The 18021-nt window shown below is 47.4% G+C and overlaps 1 protein-coding gene across 2 annotated transcripts; it reads left to right on the forward strand.

Annotated features, from left to right (window-relative positions):
• Nucleotides 1-563: 563 nt before the first annotated feature.
• LOC133348800 (uncharacterized) lies at nucleotides 564-7273 on the forward strand. Of its 2 annotated transcripts, XM_061561814.1 has the most exons (5): nucleotides 564-853; nucleotides 2385-2704; nucleotides 4262-4378; nucleotides 5513-5551; nucleotides 6251-7273. In XM_061561814.1, exons 1-4 carry the CDS (start codon nucleotides 632-634, stop codon nucleotides 5541-5543), a joined length of 690 nt encoding a protein of 229 aa, XP_061417798.1. In that variant the 5' UTR covers nucleotides 564-631; the 3' UTR covers nucleotides 5544-5551; nucleotides 6251-7273. The 2 variants fall into 2 exon arrangements, with proteins under 2 accessions (XP_061417798.1, XP_061417797.1); XM_061561813.1 differs by lacking the exon at nucleotides 5513-5551.
• The last annotated feature ends 10748 nt before the right edge of the window (nucleotides 7274-18021 follow it).

Consider the following 18021-nt stretch of genomic DNA (forward strand, 5'->3'; position numbering starts at 1 on the left):
AAATTATATATGGAGGGGGGGGCAAATATTTGAGTGTACGATGTTATCGTACTTTATCATGTGTTTGTATTGTTTGTTGTCACGTTCTGACCCGCCACGACCGGACATCTGTGAAGCAGAGCTTGGTAGCTTATCGGATTCCTCCTGCGATCGCGTGCGACGTCGTTTTTGAATTGGCCGACCCAATGGCGCTTGTTGCCGGGTCGGAGAGAAAACTCCAACCAATCAAAAGCTGCTCTCCCGAGAACGGCGTGGATCCCGTCAACCAATCGTGTGCGAGACAGCAGGGGGGAGGAAAGCGAACCGACCAATCGTGTGCGAGACAGCTGGGGGGGGGGAAGCGAACCGACCAATCGTGTGCGAAACAGCAGGGGGGGGGGGGAAGCGAACCGACCAATCGTGTGCGAGACAGCAGGGGGGGGGAAGCGAACCGACCAATCGTGTGCGAGACAGCAGAGGGGGGGAAAGCGAACCGACCAATCGTGTGCGGGACAGAGAGGGGGGCGTGGAAAACGAGCCGACCAATCGCGTGCCGCCGTGAAATTCAAACGCGGAAGGCGACGGTTTGAGTTGGCGCGGCACTGCGGGTGGGAGATCAACGCAGCGGCGTCGTCGTCGGCCACGCTCCGTGATGTCGTCCGCGTTACAGGGAGTCGGGGTGGTTTGTTCGGGTCGACGGGCATGGCGAGGATGGCGGGGCGGCCACCGCGTGCTGGAGGAGCCCGAGGCCGAGGAGGTTACCCGGCGCAGCCCTCGCAGCCCCGCGCCCCTCCGCACGCCGCTTCGCCCCGTGCAGAGCGCGGCCGCGGAGCCCCGGCGAGGGCGCGGAGGAGGCCTCGCGGGCCTCGCTCAGGTTCGCCGCCTGCGCGCTTATTGTCATTGCTGCTACTCTATACACATCGCTCTTATTGTCATTGCTGCTACTCTATACACATCTCTGTTGTTGTCACACGTGTGTCGCTTGTGTTATCAGTACAATTCGTCCGTTATCTTACGTATTAAATGGAATGGTCCGGGCATAGGCGGAGTTTGACTTTTATATTTTGGGGGGTGCAGAGGTTTGCTTTGTCCCTCAGGATCGCGGGTGCATGTAAATATACTTTATTTAATTTTTATGTTGTAAACTACTGAAAATAAAGATATAAATGTGTCCAGTTTTGGGAGGGCACTGCCCCCTCCCCCCAAACTCCGCCCATGTGTATGGCCGTGCAATTACTACTATTAGGTTTTTTTGGTAAAGTCACGTACGTAAAAATAAATAATAAAAGTAAATAATACATAAAAATATATTTCTTATTTATTGTTATTATTATTTATTTTTACCTACGTGACTTTACCAAAAAAACCTAAGAGTATGAATCCTTGCAGTCACGAAAGCTTCAAATCTAGAACGTGCAATTACTGCTCACGCAACTGCTGGTGGAAGGGCCTCCATAAAGATTTGTTTAGAGGGGATTGGAGCTACTCTTGCACCTAAGACCAAGCGTGTTTGAAGGGAAATACGCGTGCCCACACTTTACCCCACCATACTCTACCTGTCGATGGACAGGTGAGGGGGGAGTCTGTCGCTTTTGAATGATTACTCAGAAAACCTGCATTGTTTACTGATGACTTCTGTATTAATTTGTACTGAGGTTGTGCACATCTCTCCGACTTGCACTCGTTTACTCCATTACAATTAAACCAACCGAGACGACGGACATAACATTCCCAAACTCCGTGGATGGAGTATAATATATTAGAGGTTGTTTTCAGTAAGGTACATAGACTGGCGGAGCCGGTGGGGTGGGGTGGCATGTGCCCCCCCCCCCCAATGATTCGATTGAAATCCCTAATTTCGATTGGATCATTGGGGTTTATTAGTAATAAATCGGCATTTTGCGACTGCCACTGTGTAGCATATTATTGTGCCAGGGACTCCGAGATGAGAGGACAATAGTCTTCAGTCCATAATTGCCAAAAAGTAACGGCAAAGCAGTTATAAGTGACTCATATTTGTGCGCAGTTGCGTATGCAGTACACGACTTCCCTGAAGGCATTCACCTTCAGCGAGCGCGATGCCGATCACACAACGCGGTTCAAATTCGACCCTTGATGGATGACTGCGCCATCGCCGCACACGCTTCGAATAAAAAGCAAGGGACAAGTCTTTGCAACTCCTATCATTTTTCATTGCTGGAGGGGTTGCCCACCTACCTGAAAATCCTGGCTCCGCCATTGGGTACATACATTGGTTCACAATCTGTGGTCCGTGAAACAGTTCCATTTACGATTCATTTTTTTTACAAAACTCCATGAGGGTGGACAGTGGTCCAACAGGTCCATAAATATGGTAACCACTGCTTTAATTCTTAACAATGTATGCTTCATGTCACTTACACCAGACTCTGCACAAGGCGTATCAAGGCAGAAAGAACTTTCATGCCCTGGAGCCAGACTCCCCATGTCCACCCACAGCCTGCAATCCGGGAGGACTGCATGCGGGCCCATGCAAGACCTCCGCAGGCAGAAGCAGCCCAGCAGGACGCGGCCCCAGGAAGGGCACGGGCAGGGCCACCCGCTCACCCCGGCAAGGCCGCCTATCCTCTCGCAAGGCGGACCAAGGGCTTGGTGTGAGCCAGCGACCCATCCGGGCAGCTGCATTGCGCAGTCCCTACTGCTCTCCTGTTGGTTCGTCGGTGAAAAGAAGTATCCTTGCTCGAAGGTACTGTCGCACAAAAAGCAATTGGCCATGGTTGGTCAATGGAAGTGAAGTATTGGAATTGACGGCAGGAACTTCTTGACGGGTAACACACTTTTATTAAATCTTGACGTGTCACAATACAACGGGTGGTCTCTATCCTTTGGACTATACACTCCACTTAACTCGTGTAGACTCTATGCTTCTGGCTACACACAATACACTTGACTCGTGTAGACCCTATGCCTCTGGCTACACACAATACATTTGACTCGTGTAGACCCTATGCCTCTGGCTACACACAATACGTTCGGCTCGTGCAGACTCTATGCCTATGGCTACACACTACACTCGCCTCTGGGTTACACAGAGTCCCGGTCCCGTTAGGACAGCGGGACTAGGTACCACAGGGCCCTATGTCTTCATCCCCGTCTTCATTCTTCGCTGGTTACATACTGCCCTTACGCCTGTGTGCATCCCCTTTTATAGCCCCTGCTCACGAGAGACGGAGCTGATGCGGACGTCGACGTGAGCATCGCTCCTTAGTGAACCAATCACGACGCACTCTCTCTACGATCCGTTTTCCCCAGCGCGTGTTAACACCACTCCGCCAATCACACCGCGCTGCCACCCGGTCATTCCCTCTCCGCGCATCACCGGCCCACAGCCAATCAGTACCCCGTAACCCACGACCCCGCGCTGACCCCTGATCCTCCACCGTCAGCGCGCGTCACCACATACACAGCCAATCATTACGCGCTGGCATACGATCCCTAATCCCAGCGCGTATCACCACTACAGAAGCATCAAGGTCTCGTGGGATATTTGACTAAAACTTTTGGGTACTTAATCAAAGTCCGAGTAAATGTGGTCTCCTACTCAAATGAACATTGAGGTGGTGCTTATCTCATATTGACAGACTTGAACCAGTGGTGGAAATTCCAGATTCCTCGAGTGGTGGCGAACCTATCCATATGGTAACCACTGATGACTTCACCATAAAGTGGTACTCATCTCCCTAGCGGGAGGCTGGGCCGAGTCAGTCTGCCAACTCTGATTTGAATTGACAACCATCCAATTGCGAACTTCTTGCCACCACGGAGCCTCCTGGCCGGCATTGATGGAGACTGCACTAAATGCTTTGGTATAATTTATCAAAGTGTTATAAAGTCCACACTATGAAAAATACAAATTATTGCTCAAGCAATGGGGGATAATGGTAATTTCTACAAGTACTTGTTACATTCTGAAAGAGTGGCTCATTTGGGATGTCATTGTTGCTAACTCCTTTTTCAAAAACAAGCATGCTCATGGGCAGCTGGTAATTACCAGCGAAATGTCACAGTACTCAAATTGTAAATGTGGATTTACTCTCCAACACACCAGTGGGCTGAAGTAGTAACTAATTTGGTACATTTTGTTTACGTGACAAACCTTACTGGTTGGCTGTGTCAGGTGGTGGCGGGTTAATGGCACATTTATACTTAGGCTATCTAACCCCAACAAAAACCTTTATTACGAATAATATTGGTCGCGAAAGCCTATGTGTCATTGGCACTTTTGTGTGTGTGTTTTTTTAAGGGGCAATTTCATGACTCCTCGGCGATTCCAACAAGAGCTTGACCATGTGGCCAGTGGGATACGCAACCTCAAGAACGTCTCCAAGTCGTTTGATGATTGCATTGAAGAGGATGAGAGGTGTGGTATAGAGCAAATAATGCACACATTTGGTGTCATGACAGCCATGTACTTTTCAAGGAATCGCACGTTTGAGCAAAGTTTATCTCAAAGTAGATAACTGAAGTGCATAATCATCACCAAGGATATATCCACTGCTGGTCAGTCAGCTTTGTGTAATTTTGTCCCCATCCATCACAATTATCATCAGCCCCTGTCCACCTCAACCTCTGGGGTTATGGTAGTTAGGAAATATATTGTTGTGGTTATAACAGTTACGAGTATAATATTATACTATAATGTTAGTTTCATAGTTTATGTTAGCACTGTTATAGTTATTGTAGTATCATGTGGCGTAACCAAAAAATCAACTGAATGGGTTATTTCAGTGATATGGTGTTCTAATTAACTTTATTTCTTCAGTGAAAATTTTTACTTGATCCTTTACGTTACAGCCATTAAAACAAGTACAATAATTTCATCATACATTGATAATAAAAATATAAATTCATAACAAAGATAAATTGTGCTAAGTTTGTAATCTCCACACGTTGTGATTAAATGTTTAGACCCAATTTATGTGCTTGACAGGTTTATGCATCATATCCCCCATATGCTTTGTGTTAAAGGAAATCAAATACGTGTTTTAAAGGAATAGTGACACTCGAAACGTTGCTTTCTGTTGGAAACGTGAGAGGTGATGGTGGTGAATGGAGCCTTTCAAATAATGGAGCTGTCATAAGATGTTAATTTTAGTCTGCCGTATAATGTAGACACAATAACGGTGAAAATGCGGCACATACATACTATGCAGAAAAAGGGTTGTTTAACACCCATCCAGTTATGACCAATGAAGTAATAATTTGACTGTTGTGAAATATTGAAATATTTTGGTGATATTACACCACAAAGTGAGTGGGAGAGTATGGTTGGAATTTAATATAATGTCTTTAATATAAAAAAGATCGTATAATGTTAGTAATCCTACGCTTTAGTGGAGGATACAAGAAGAGATGATGATGGAGAAGGTATGGTGGAGGTGTGGCTTTTGTGGGTGAAGATGCCCTGTATTTGAACACTGCATATTGAATTATTTGCACACGCACACGGTTATTGTTTATTTATGGAAACCAATGGCAATACTTTCTTCGGCAGTGATTTGATTCCTATATATATCCCAGAATGAAGAATCAGGTAAAGTATGTTTAAAAGTACCATACTTCATTTCACAGCGAAATAATAGGCATGGCTTAATACTATATATGCATCAAGTTACTGACAGCTTTTTAAACCTCACTGCTTCACAGTAAAGACAATTGCACATTACCAGAATGTTCACCTCAAACATGAATTAATATATAATTCTGGATATTATTAAGGATAACTTTACATGTATGATGTATCTTGCTACAGCACGAAAGCATGATAACTCACATGAGAACTATTCAACAATGGGTAATTACTGACGTTCACCTGCATGCTGCAATATGCAAGTACAAATAATTGACTAAGATCCTGTGTTAGCATTTCTGCCCCCTATGTATTTTCACATAATCTGCTTTTGTAATCCCCGTAAGGAATTGGAAATGGACTCGCAACGCATAGACTTGCATAAGCCATTTGGTACTTGCACCCCTGATGTGTGGAAGAACCCCAGAGTTGTACAACGCAGAATTTCATCGTTGCCACGAATCTTGACAATTCACCGAATATTAGGAACAGTAGCTCGTTAAATGCCTATTTTAAAATAGCGATGCGATTGTATAAGCTGTACTTCATGTTTCCACATGTCAGTTGTATGTCAAAACTGGACCTGTTTTTAAATTATTTAAAATGCTAATGACATTTTGGTTTAACCCGTTTTTAAATGCATCGATTGCTTATTTCCTGTAGGCGGGCGGCACGGGAGCAGTGCTGGCAACTGATGGTCTCAAACTTGTGCGCGACAACCGGGAGGCACTCTTGCGGTTTCAAACGTACATCTCTGCACCGCTTCTCCGCTCGCCTTCATTCACTGGGCAGTCTCGCGAACAATGTGATCACCCAAAGAGGGAAAAAAACATAAATAATGTGACCAATGTGTTTTGCCGATGAGAACAAAAGTCACACCAAGGTGTTGTAGCCTAATTATGTATGCAAACAGTTTATTTGTGCTTTCTTAAACTGCCAAACTGAAGAAAAAGTATCGCATTGTAGCGATTCTAAGAGGTCAAACACTCGCATATTGATGCTTTTATAACTTAATAGTTGTTCTTATGTCTACTATATGCATTCCACTGCTAAAATTTATAAACCATAGTGCTGTTATACTATGCTCTAACTTATGGTGATAGATGCTGAAACTATCTCACAAACACGTTACCTATATATGCAATATGTACACACTACCTGTTAGCTTACAGAGTTGAAGAGACAACTCGTTTTTTCCAAATCTTGTTTTTTGTGGGTAAGGGGGCATTTGCCATACATTTCCTATTCTGTGCCAAGCAAGGGAGTTAAATGTTAACATCTTATAGCAATGTAAAATTGTATTACTGTATTTGCTGCTTATTTTAAAATTCTACATTTGCTTAATCGTCATTGTGGAGTGTTAATGATTTTTCGTATGTATTCTTTTAAAGGCAATTAGTCTTGTCGTGACGTTGCAATTACAGTTTTTATTTTTGGTTGAGAGGTTAAAATGACGTGCCTCTTCAACGTCGTAGTTCAGATTATTTAGATGCAAGATGTGAATGTAGCATGTAATCTACGTGCTGTGCTCGGGAGGTAATCCCAGCATGCAGAGGCTGCAGATGATCCATGTTCCACAGTGTAACGCGATCCTGAAACAGTTTTTTGTTTATGGAACTACTTATACTGGTAGGAACCTCCTGGTTACACCAGCCCACGGGATTATTGTGTCCGTCCGTCGTGCAGGGAGGGGCTGGGTGAGGAGGGAGGGGGCTAGGTTGGGGGTGGGGCTGAGTAGGGAGGGGCTGGTCACCTTGTGGTGCCCTTATAAAACTCAACGTTTAACCTACTCACGCCGGCTTGTGCTCGCCCTCAGTCGGGCATATTTGCGGAATACACCACGCCGCCGTTGACCCTGCAGGCCATTGACCGAGCAACCCGACGTTCCTACCAGCTCTCTCCGCAGGAGAATGTGTTGTTGCAAAGTGTTAACTGGTGAGCAAGCGGAATCCGTTGAGCAGCTGCCCCCTGCAGAAATTCCAAGAGGTGGCAGTGCTCTCGTTGAAATGCCTCTTACACCAAGGCATTGTCTACCAAGTATTGTAAGCTTGCTTTGAAATTTCAAGTAAAAATTGTGACCTGTTACATTTCTGGAAGAAACTTACTCTTGAGTATCAGATCTTTTGTGCAAACAAACATTGTCAATGACTGGCATATTTAAAAGTCAAACATTTTGCGGGATATTTTGATACATTTTAGCTGGCAGTTGTATTTATGGTCATGGAGTTCATTCACTACACATGGAAGGGGGGGGGGGGCTCCAAAATCTGTACAAAGGTAATATTATTGACGAGAGATGCGGTAGACGAGTACAACTTTGAGCACGAGTCTTATTCTCATGAATAAAACAATAAAATAATAAAAATGTAAAACAATAAAAAATTATTGTGTTGCAGTCGAAACGTGAGAATTGTATTGTTTGTTTCCCTTCTACGTGACTTTATCGAAAGAACCAAGACTATAAAAATGCATTTTGTTTTTGTCTGAAGTGGATTATAATTTCAAACTCGGGCAGAGTTTATGGAATGAGATTGCTGTCAGGGGAAATACCTTTTCCATACGAATGTCATCTACTATTTTTGTAATTTTAAAATATAACCGCTTGGTTAATGGCACGAACATTCAGAATGCTCTGCAATCAAAACTGCTGTGAATCTTTAACCTTTTGTAATTGTCCATACTGGCTAATGGCCTCTGACCTTCCACCCCCACGGTCCCATGATGCAACAATGGAACTTACTCTTCATGAATCCTCGCTCCAGCTTTCGTAATGGTCGTCTTCGCAAGGCATGTTTATTTCATGCCATGTCAGCCTTTCACGAGTCCCAACACATGAACTGATGCGTTAGAAGACGTCAAATGTAATAAACGCCATTGTCAAGAGGTGTAATAATAGCGCTATATATCTCGTGAGTAATATTGTAAATATTTTGTCGAATCAAGCCAGTTAGAACATTGATATGTCGACACTTTGTCAGCTTCAATTGGGTTCCTTTATATAAATTCACAGTGACCTAATAGTTAACTTTACGATTATCACGAAATTTCACGTGTCTCAATGGTCGCGTGAGCAGCTCGCAATCGGAAGGTTCGAAGTTTAAATCACGTTTAGGAGATGACTCGACCCATCATCCATATGTGGTTGATAAAATTATCTTCACTTTGTAGGTAGGTCAACTGGCTGTCTTATGGATAGAATTCCCCCCCGTGCGTCGGATCGTTTTGATTTCCATCATTGGCTGAGGGCTGTAAACGAAATGAACACCGTCTCATTGCTCACTAGAGCGGGACATCACTAAAAAGTTCTTAAGTACTGTACTGTATACCAATCTCAGGTCGTCGTGGTTCTTTTTTTCATTGCGTGCTTGCTTTTTTTGGATTGTAGGTCCTTGGGAAGTAGAACTGTGAGCCTCGCTGCATTTGGTGTGGTGTGTTGCTTGTTCGGAGCGAGCTCACGGGAGACAATGTAGGGCCCCACGGAGACTGGCATTTCGCGGGCACAATCAATCACACATCGGTTCCTCCTGGCCTGATCCCCCAAGCCCCATAAGGATCAGCTTGACAGGTGCCTAATGTGTCAACGCACCACGGAATACTCCGACAATAACATCATGTCCTTTTTGAGTGGAGCTATTGTAAATGATCAGCCTTCCAAGGAAAATAGGCGTTCACATGCACAGACAACTCGTGCACATGGGAGGCCAATTGAGAGGAGACGACACAACAAGAATATTTCAATATTTTGCCTCTAAAATTCAGGTGCAATATAATATCCGTTGTGTCAGCTGTTTGTATTACGTGGTTTAAAATTAATGGTGTCTTAGAAAGACTAATGGTTATCACTCAAAAATAAAAGATTCCAAGATATTGTCAAGGTAAATGAAAATTGTTGAAAAGACCGTGTTGATGTTATTACAGTATGTGTTGCGGTACAGTACATGTACACTTCAATTGTATAGGCCAGGCAGTGGTCGGCAACCAAAATAACGAGACTTTTTTTTGGCGAAATCGGTAAATAACTCAATATTCTTAGAGCCGCAATGCAACGTGAATAACGTCACGAAGCAGTACTTAAAGAGCCCAGGTTGCCGACCCCTGGTAGAGGCCATTTAAAATGTTTTTCCTTTTCTTGAAGATGACCAACAATACTGATGAACAGTGCTTTGCAATGGCACCGATTTGCAACAATTCTGTGAAGATTACAAACAGTATATACATCTTGATTCTTTCGGGAAAGTCACGTAGAACCAAGAAGATTAATCCCTGCCGTCACGAAAGCTTTAAATCGAAAAAGTATATACATCCTCTTTGCTTCTTTCGGTAAAGTCACATAAGTGAAAATAATAAAATTCACCATGGAAGTGGAGAAGGATGGCAAGCTACCGTTCTTGGATGTTCTGTTTGAGAGGAGGCCCAATGGCTCTTTGGGACATTCTGTCCACAGGAAGGCCACCCACAGATTCCTATTTGAAACCTGATTCCCACCACCATCCGGCACAGAATAATTCCCTCATCAAAACACTACACCATAGGGCCCACTGCATTTCTGACCAACACCATCTGACCAGTGAATTAGAACATGTACACTGGACCCTAAAGATGAATGGATATTCGGACCAGATTATCCGCAAAGCTGTTTCTCCAACCATAGAGAGACAACCTCCTGCGACTCCGATCAAAACCATCACGCTGCCATACATAGGCGGTACCAAAAAGATTTCCAAAATCTTAAACAAACAAGATCCAGGTCCAATTCAGTACAATACACAAAATCCGTGAGCTGATCCCATCCGTAAAGGATGTCATTCCTGACTTGCCGTACCCTGGAATCTACAAACTGAGTTGAATTTGTGGTGATTGTTACATTGGGGAAACGAAACGACACATATACCATATTCGCGAGCACAAGGCAGATTTGAAACACGGCAGGACAAATTCTTCCACTGTGGCTGATCACTGCTACAACGCGGTCAGCTCTCATGATATTGTTTTCTCCGACACCAAAGTGCTCTGCAAGCCGTCTGGATACCACCAGAGATTTGTCTATGAAGCCATCCAGATATACAAACATAGACATAACTTCAACCGAGAAGATGGATTAAAATTGAGCAATCATTGGAAGGATGTTATCAACCAGGTAAAATCTTAGTCTTCCTTTAGTTTATTTCATACCCGTATCTCCAGTCTCTTCAACACTCTACCCCCCCCCCCCCACACCACTCAGTGCACCACGCCGGCATTGTGTCACATCGGCGATGTCGTTTCCCCCCACTCTCCCCTCCCTACTCCGCACCCACCTCCCGTCCCCAGAACCTCTCCCAGCTCCGGCATTGTTCTCATCGGCCGTTGGTGAATGATTGGTTGGTGGCACTCAACCCCACCCCTCCACACCCCCGCCCCCCTGGCTCCCCTCCCCCCCTCGTGCCTTATATAATATCTTGTTACGAGCAGCTCTTGTCCACTCCAGCAAATTATGTTTTGCTGTGGCTGCAGCTTGTGCTGCTTCCGAAACGTGATTTAATTTAGTTAAATCACGTTTCGGGAAGCACAGAGAAGAACAAAGCTGTGCACGTGTCGTTCCTTGACCTTGAAAATGCATTTGACAGGGTCCCCCACGACCTCATCTGGCACTCGCTTCGATCCCATGGAGTCCCTGAAACCTACGTGCATTGGGTGCAACTCCTATACAAGAACGTCACCAGTGCAGTCAGGTGTGCAGTGGGCTTATCACCGCCATTTCCCATCAGCGTTGGAGTGCACCAAGGATCGGCCCTGTCACCACTCCTGTTTATCCTGTGCATGGACACGATCACTGCCGACCTGCACACGCCCCTTCCATGGTCAATTCTCTATGTGGATGACGTCCTACTCTCAGATGAAGAGAGAGGAGATGTGGAAAGACAAACGCGCCTGTGGAAGGAACGTTTGGACGAAAACGGGATGAGGTTCAACATCAAAAAGACGGAGTATATGGAGTGTGGCCTCCAAACCGATGGCACCATCAGCATTGACGGAGAAGATCTGAAGAAAGTGACGGACTTCAAGTACCTGGGCTCCACCATCAGCTCAGATGGAAGCATCACGACTGATGTGAGGTCACGAGTCAATGCGGCATGGATGAAGTGGAGGCAAGTCACCGGAGTCCTCTGTGATCGGAAAATGCCGGATAGGCTGAAGGGAAAAATTTACAAGACCATCGTCCGACCGGTGGCACTCTATGGATCCGAGTGCTGGCCAGCCACAACTGTACACGAACAAGCCCTCCATACCATGGAAATGAGGATGCTCAGATGGAGCCTTGGACTGACTCGATGGGATCGTGTCATGAACGAAGACGTTCGGAAGCGACTTGGTGTGGCCCCCATTGCGGACAAGATGCTTGAGGCAAGGCTTCGGTGGTACGGCCATGTGATGCGAAGTGAAGAGTCATCAGTGGCCAAGACTGCCATGCGTATTGAGCCAGAGGGCCGCCGTCCACGCGGACGTCCGAAGAAGCGATGGATGGATCGAATAAAGGAAGACATGAAGACAGTCAACGCATCCCCCGAAGATGCCCTGGACCGAGCCAAATGGAGAAGACTGCCGAAAAGCGGACCCTGCGCCACAGCGGGAACAACGCTAGGAAGAAGAATTTTCATTTTTTTAATTTTTTTTTTCACCTACGTGACTTTACCGAAAGAACCATAGAGTATGGATCATTGCAGTCACGAAAATTCAAATCAAGAAGTATATACATCCACGAAGTTACAAAACCAACCAGTTTACAATACCAATACACGTATAAAGTAGTATTTTTTTTTACGGGCACAATTGCTAACAACATTATCCATTCTAAGACTTTACCATTGTTATTTCGTCGCGTGCATTATATAACGCGTGTTTGGATTATTTTTTGTGCACTCCTTTGGGTATTTTTTTCTATGAGCGCACATTGTATATTTTACCAGGTAAGGCCCACTGAGCCATATAGCTCTTTTTCAGAATCGACCTGGCCACAAACGATGGCTCAACGAAGTGACTTATCACGTGGAAATTTATAGCAGCCAAATACTCTGAACGCGTGTTTCTAAATGGAGAGGGAGAAAAGTCCACACGACCACGGGGAGAGCATGCAAACTCCAAATATACACGTGTTAGGGTCGGGATGGAACCACGACCTCCTCTATAAGAGGCGAGGTCGTTCACACATCGCCACCGTGACGCCCACTTATATTCTTGGGAACGTCACAGTATCATTTCATGCCAAGTATGCATAATATGTGTGCAGTTGTTTAGATGTGTATGATATTGCCGATGATGCGCTCATCATTGGAGGCAGACAGGGCTGAGCAGCTCTCTCGTTACACGTAGTTACATATTCATTGCAAGAGCACGATTAATAGCAATGACACTGAAAACGACAATATGTGTGTATTTAGAAATGCTTTACTTTGTACACGCATCACCTGTAATTTCGTTGAATACACGTTTAATGTACGAATACCCATGACAGACCTTCCAAATAGGTATACATAATTAACTCGTGTTTCATTTCATAATTAAGGCTCATTAAGAAATAGTTTTACTGAAGAATGTTTTTCTATAATCATGAGGTTGTTCTGGTATATTACAGATTTGATTGAATATATAAAGTATCGCCTCGTTTAATCTGCATAAAACATGAGTGCACGTTTTTTCTTTTAGCGTTCCTAATTAAGTATGATAAATGTGCAATCATTCATTAACCCCGAATCAGGTGAGTCCTGCTGAGATGCTAATGTTTCCCTTGCCAGGGGGCAGCTGTGCACTTTAGCCCCTTGTAACATGGTCTCGAGGAAGTAGGACCTGGGTTCGACTCCCTGTCTGTGTGTGCACCCTGTACGGGTCAGGGCCGTATTATCCAGGAGGCACTGTGCCTAGGGCCTACGAAAAAAACAATGTACCATGTTTTTTAGAATGATTTAACCAAGATATCTTCTTGAATAAATACAGGGTGTTTCAAAAAGATGGACCCAATTTTAAAGATATAGCGATTTCCATCTTTTTCAAACAACATGTACAATATATGTATATATTGCAAGGATAGGCACAGTGTATTTACAAAGAGGCAGTGAGATGTTACTTTTTTCATAAGGTGAGAGAAATCAACACCGGAGATGAACCTTTAGATATACTTTTTCTTTGCTAAATTAGAAAATAACATCTTCAAATAGTGTCTTTCGCACGATCTCATTCTCAATAGAGAGTAGTGCAAGAGAAGACACGCGTTGTTCTTGTCCTACGGCTGATCGGAGACGGTTGTTCGTCAGCTTTAGCTTCGAAACAGAACGCTCCCCTTCACAATCCGTTCCCACGATGGCAAGACACATCCTTGGGGCAATGTAAACAGCGGCGGCACTAACATGGGCAGCAGCAGTACAACTATAGAAAGTAATCACGTTATCCGGCCCTGGCACCGGGTATCTTCCCCGTGTCCTAACCCCAGCCAAACAGCCTCCTTGAACGGTCTCAACCAGGTCCCCTCTCACCTGTGGTCTCTGTGAGGTCCCCTCTCACCTGTGGTCTCAGTGAGGTCCCCTCTCACCTGTGGTCTCAGTGAGGTCCCCTCTCACCTGTGGTCTCAGTGAGGTCCCCTCTCACCTGTGGTCTCAACCAGGTCCCCTCTCACCTGTGATCACAGTCAGGTCCCCTCTCACCTGTGGTCACAGTGAGGTCCCCTCTCACCTGTGGTCTCAACCAGGTCCCCTCTTACCTGTGGTCTCAGTGAGGTCCCCTCTCACCTGTGGTCACAGTGAGGTCCCCTCTCACCTGTGGTCTCAGTGAGGTCCCCTCTCACCTGTGGTCTCAGTGAGGTCCCCTCTCACCTGTGGTCTCAACCAGGTCCCCTCTCACCTGTGATCACAGTCAGGTCCCCTCTCACCTGTGGTCACAGTGAGGTCCCCTCTCACCTGTGGTCTCAGTGAGGTCCCCTCTCACCTATGGTCTCAGTGAGGTCCCCTCTCACCTGTGGTCTCAGTGAGGTCCCCTCTCACCTGTGGTCTCAGTGAGGTCCCCTCTCACCTGTGGTCTCAGTGAGGTCCCCTCTCACCTGTGGTCTCAGTGAGGTCCCCTCTCACCTGTGGTCTCAACCAGGTCCCCTCTCACCTGTGATCACAGTCAGGTCCCCTCTCACCTGTGGTCACAGTGAGGTCCCCTCTCACCTGTGGTCTCAACCAGGTCCCCTCTTACCTGTGGTCTCAGTGAGGTCCCCTCTCACCTGTGGTCACAGTGAGGTCCCCTCTCACCTGTGGTCTCAACCAGGTCCCCTCTCACCTGTGGTCTCAGTGAGGTCCCCTCTCACCTGTGGTCTCAACCAGGTCCCCTCTCACCTGTGGTCACAGTGAGGTCCCCTCTCACCTGTGGTCTCAACCAGGTCCCCTCTCACCTGTGGTCTCAGTGAGGTCCCCTCTCACCTGTGGTCACAGTGAGGTCCCCTCTCACCTGTGGTCACAGTGAGGTCCCCTCACACCTGTGGTCTCAACCAAGTCCCTCACACCTGTGGTCTCAGTGAGGTCCCCTCTCACCTGTGGTCTCAGTGAGGTCCTCTCTCACCTGTGGTCTCAACCAGGTCCCCTCTCACCTGTGGTCTCAACCAGGTCCCTCACACCTGTGGTCTCAGTGAGGTCCCCTCTCACCTGTGGTCTCAGTGAGGTCCCCTCTCACCTATGGTCTCAGTGAGGTCCCCTCTCACCTGTGGTCTCAGTGAGGTCCCCTCTCACCTGTGGTCTCAGTGAGGTCCCCTCTCACCTGTGGTCTCAGTGAGATCCCCTCACACCTGTGGTCTCAGTGAGGTCCCCCATCACCTGTGGTCTCTGTGAGGTCCCCTCTCACCTGTAGTCACAGTGAGGTCCCCTCTCACCTGTAGTCTCAGTGAAGTCCTCTCTCACCTGTAGTCTCGACCAGGTCCCCTCTCACCTGTGGTCTCAGTGAGGTCCCCTCTCACCTGTGGTCTCAACGAGGTCCCCTCACACCTGTGGTCTCAGTGAGGTCCCCTCTCACCTGTGGTCTCAGTGAGGTCCTCTCTCACCTGTGGTCTCAACCAGGTCCCCTCTCACCTGTGGTCTCAGTGAGGTCCCCTCTCACCTGTGGTCACAGTGAGGTCCCCTCTCACCTGTGGTCTCAGTGAAGTCCTCTCTCACCTGTGGTCTCAACCAGGTCCCCTCTCACCTGTGGTCTCAGTGAGGTCCTCTCTCACCTGTGGTCTCAACGAGGTCCCCTCACACCTGTGGTCTCAGTGAGGTCCCCTCTCACCTGTGGTCTCAGTGAGGTCCTCTTTCACCTGTGGTCTCAACGAGGTCCCCTCACACCTGTGGTCTCAGTGAGGTCCCCTCTCACCTGTGGTCTCAGTGAGGTCCCCTCTCACCTGTGGTCTCAACGAGGTCCCCTCTCACCTGTGGTCTCAGTGAGGTCCCCTCTCACCTGTGGTCTCAACGAGGTCCCCTCTCACCTGTGGTCTCAGTGAGGTACTATCTCACCTGTGGTCTCAGTGAGGTCCCCTCTCACCTGTGGTCTCAGTGAGGTCCCCTCTCACCTGTGGTCTCAGTGAGGTCCCCTCTCATCTGTGGTCTCAGTGAGATCCCCTCACACCTGTGGTCTCAGTGAGGTCCCCCATCACCTGTGGTCTCTGTGAGGTCCCCTCTCACCTGTGGTCTCAGTGAGGTCCCCTCTCACCTGTGGTCTCAACCAGGTCCCCTCTCACCTGTGGTCTCAATGAGGTCCTCTCACACCTGTGGTCTCAGGTCCCCTCTCACCTGTGGTCACAGTGAGGCCCCCTCTCACCTGTGGTCTCAACCAGGTCCCTCTCACCTGTGGTCTCTGTGAGGTCACCTCACACCTGTGGTCTCAGGTCCCCTCACACCTGTGGTCTCAGTCAGGTCCCCTCACACCTGTGGTCTCAGGTCCTCTCACCTGTGGTCTCAGTGAGAATCTCCCATCACCTGTGGGCTGCATCCTCCCCTCCTCTCTCTGTGTTCTCGGTGTCGTTCCAAACTTGAATCCTCCCACAATGTTGTTGGGCAAAGGCTGCACTTTAAATGTTATTAATAATTCTGGAGAAAATTGATTGCACCTATATATGAGGTGTACCGTAGTTTCTCAAATCTTAGCAGTTAGCAATTTTCCTCTGACGGAGTCATTGTAATGGAGATTAATATAAATATGATTGTATTAACCGCGTGCATATATACGTACACACGCGCTCCATGCGGGTTCATTTATGCAAAACGCAGTATTCAGGGAGTGCACTATACAGTAAACACTGACAGCACTATTATTAAATGCTCATTAAATTTGTATCGTTCGCAGTGATGAGCATTTACAAGCCAGGGCTGTTCCCTCTGGGGGGTGTGGGGTGGTGGGGAGGGGATGAATCGGTTAAATATTCATGCCGATTCGCCGTCGGCGCTCGCCTGCACACGAGGCAAGAGACGCGGGCGTGTCAACACCATCGACGCAGCTCTTGTGCCAGGCTAGGTGCACTTTTGAGGCCGGCGCGTGGATGGCTGGCTGGTGAAGGCACCAGGTCGAGTAGAGCAGAGGTAGTGAAAGTCCCTAGACGTGTGTGATGGGGCATGTGGAGAGAGAATGTGGCACCGAAGCGGGTACCGCCACGGTTTGAAGCCGCATTGCCTGGGCAAGACGTCGTTACGTTACGCCGGGGCATCCTTCCAATCCTGCAGAACCCGTCCTGTCAGCCTGGAAGTTGTAATGATGTCGTGGAAGGCAGCCGACGCGAAACCACCAACCCCTCCCCCAGCAATTCGCTTGGGAGGTCATCTTGCCTCATGCCTTTACCGGGTCTCAGACTCCGGCTTGCTCTCTGTGCCACGTTGGCAGATGCCACATCAGCCAGGCACTCGCAAGTTCCTGCCTTGGCCCCGTCATGCGATTTGGGCTGAGGGCTTCTCCCTTCCCCAAGACCTCACGGAGATGCTGAGAAAATCTGCAGATCTGAGGTTCGCTCGCCATCCTGCCCCCCCCACTCTCCTGAGGACGATGTACCACCTCGTGAAGAAATGCTCACATCACAACACCACTTTGTCATCACGATTACGGCTGAGATGACGTCCACTGAGGAGACGGAGAAACTATGGCAGTTTGTGTGCAGGTGCTATGTGGATTCATTACATTGCAGGATCATGTGAGGTGGCGGTGGCTTTGAGAGGTTTTCATCCAACGGTGGATTGGCCATGGCTGACGATGATTGACATTTTCAGCCAAACAGTCCACTTCACCTCTACAACTTGAGAGCATAAACAAGAGTATTGAAGAGAGCCGACACCTGAGCAAGAGAAGTCGATCCTATGATGTCAACTTTCTAGGACGGCCGAGCCATAGCACGTTCACTGCTCATTGCAGAGGCTCCCGGTCCTAGGCTAATTGTAGGTGGACCACATGGTCCCACCTGCTTCACGGAA

This window comes from Lethenteron reissneri, chromosome 28, assembly GCF_015708825.2.
Source record: "Lethenteron reissneri isolate LAM-NWPU_2019-01 chromosome 28, ASM1570882v1, whole genome shotgun sequence".
NCBI classification, from domain to species: domain Eukaryota; kingdom Metazoa; phylum Chordata; class Hyperoartia; order Petromyzontiformes; family Petromyzontidae; genus Lethenteron; species Lethenteron reissneri.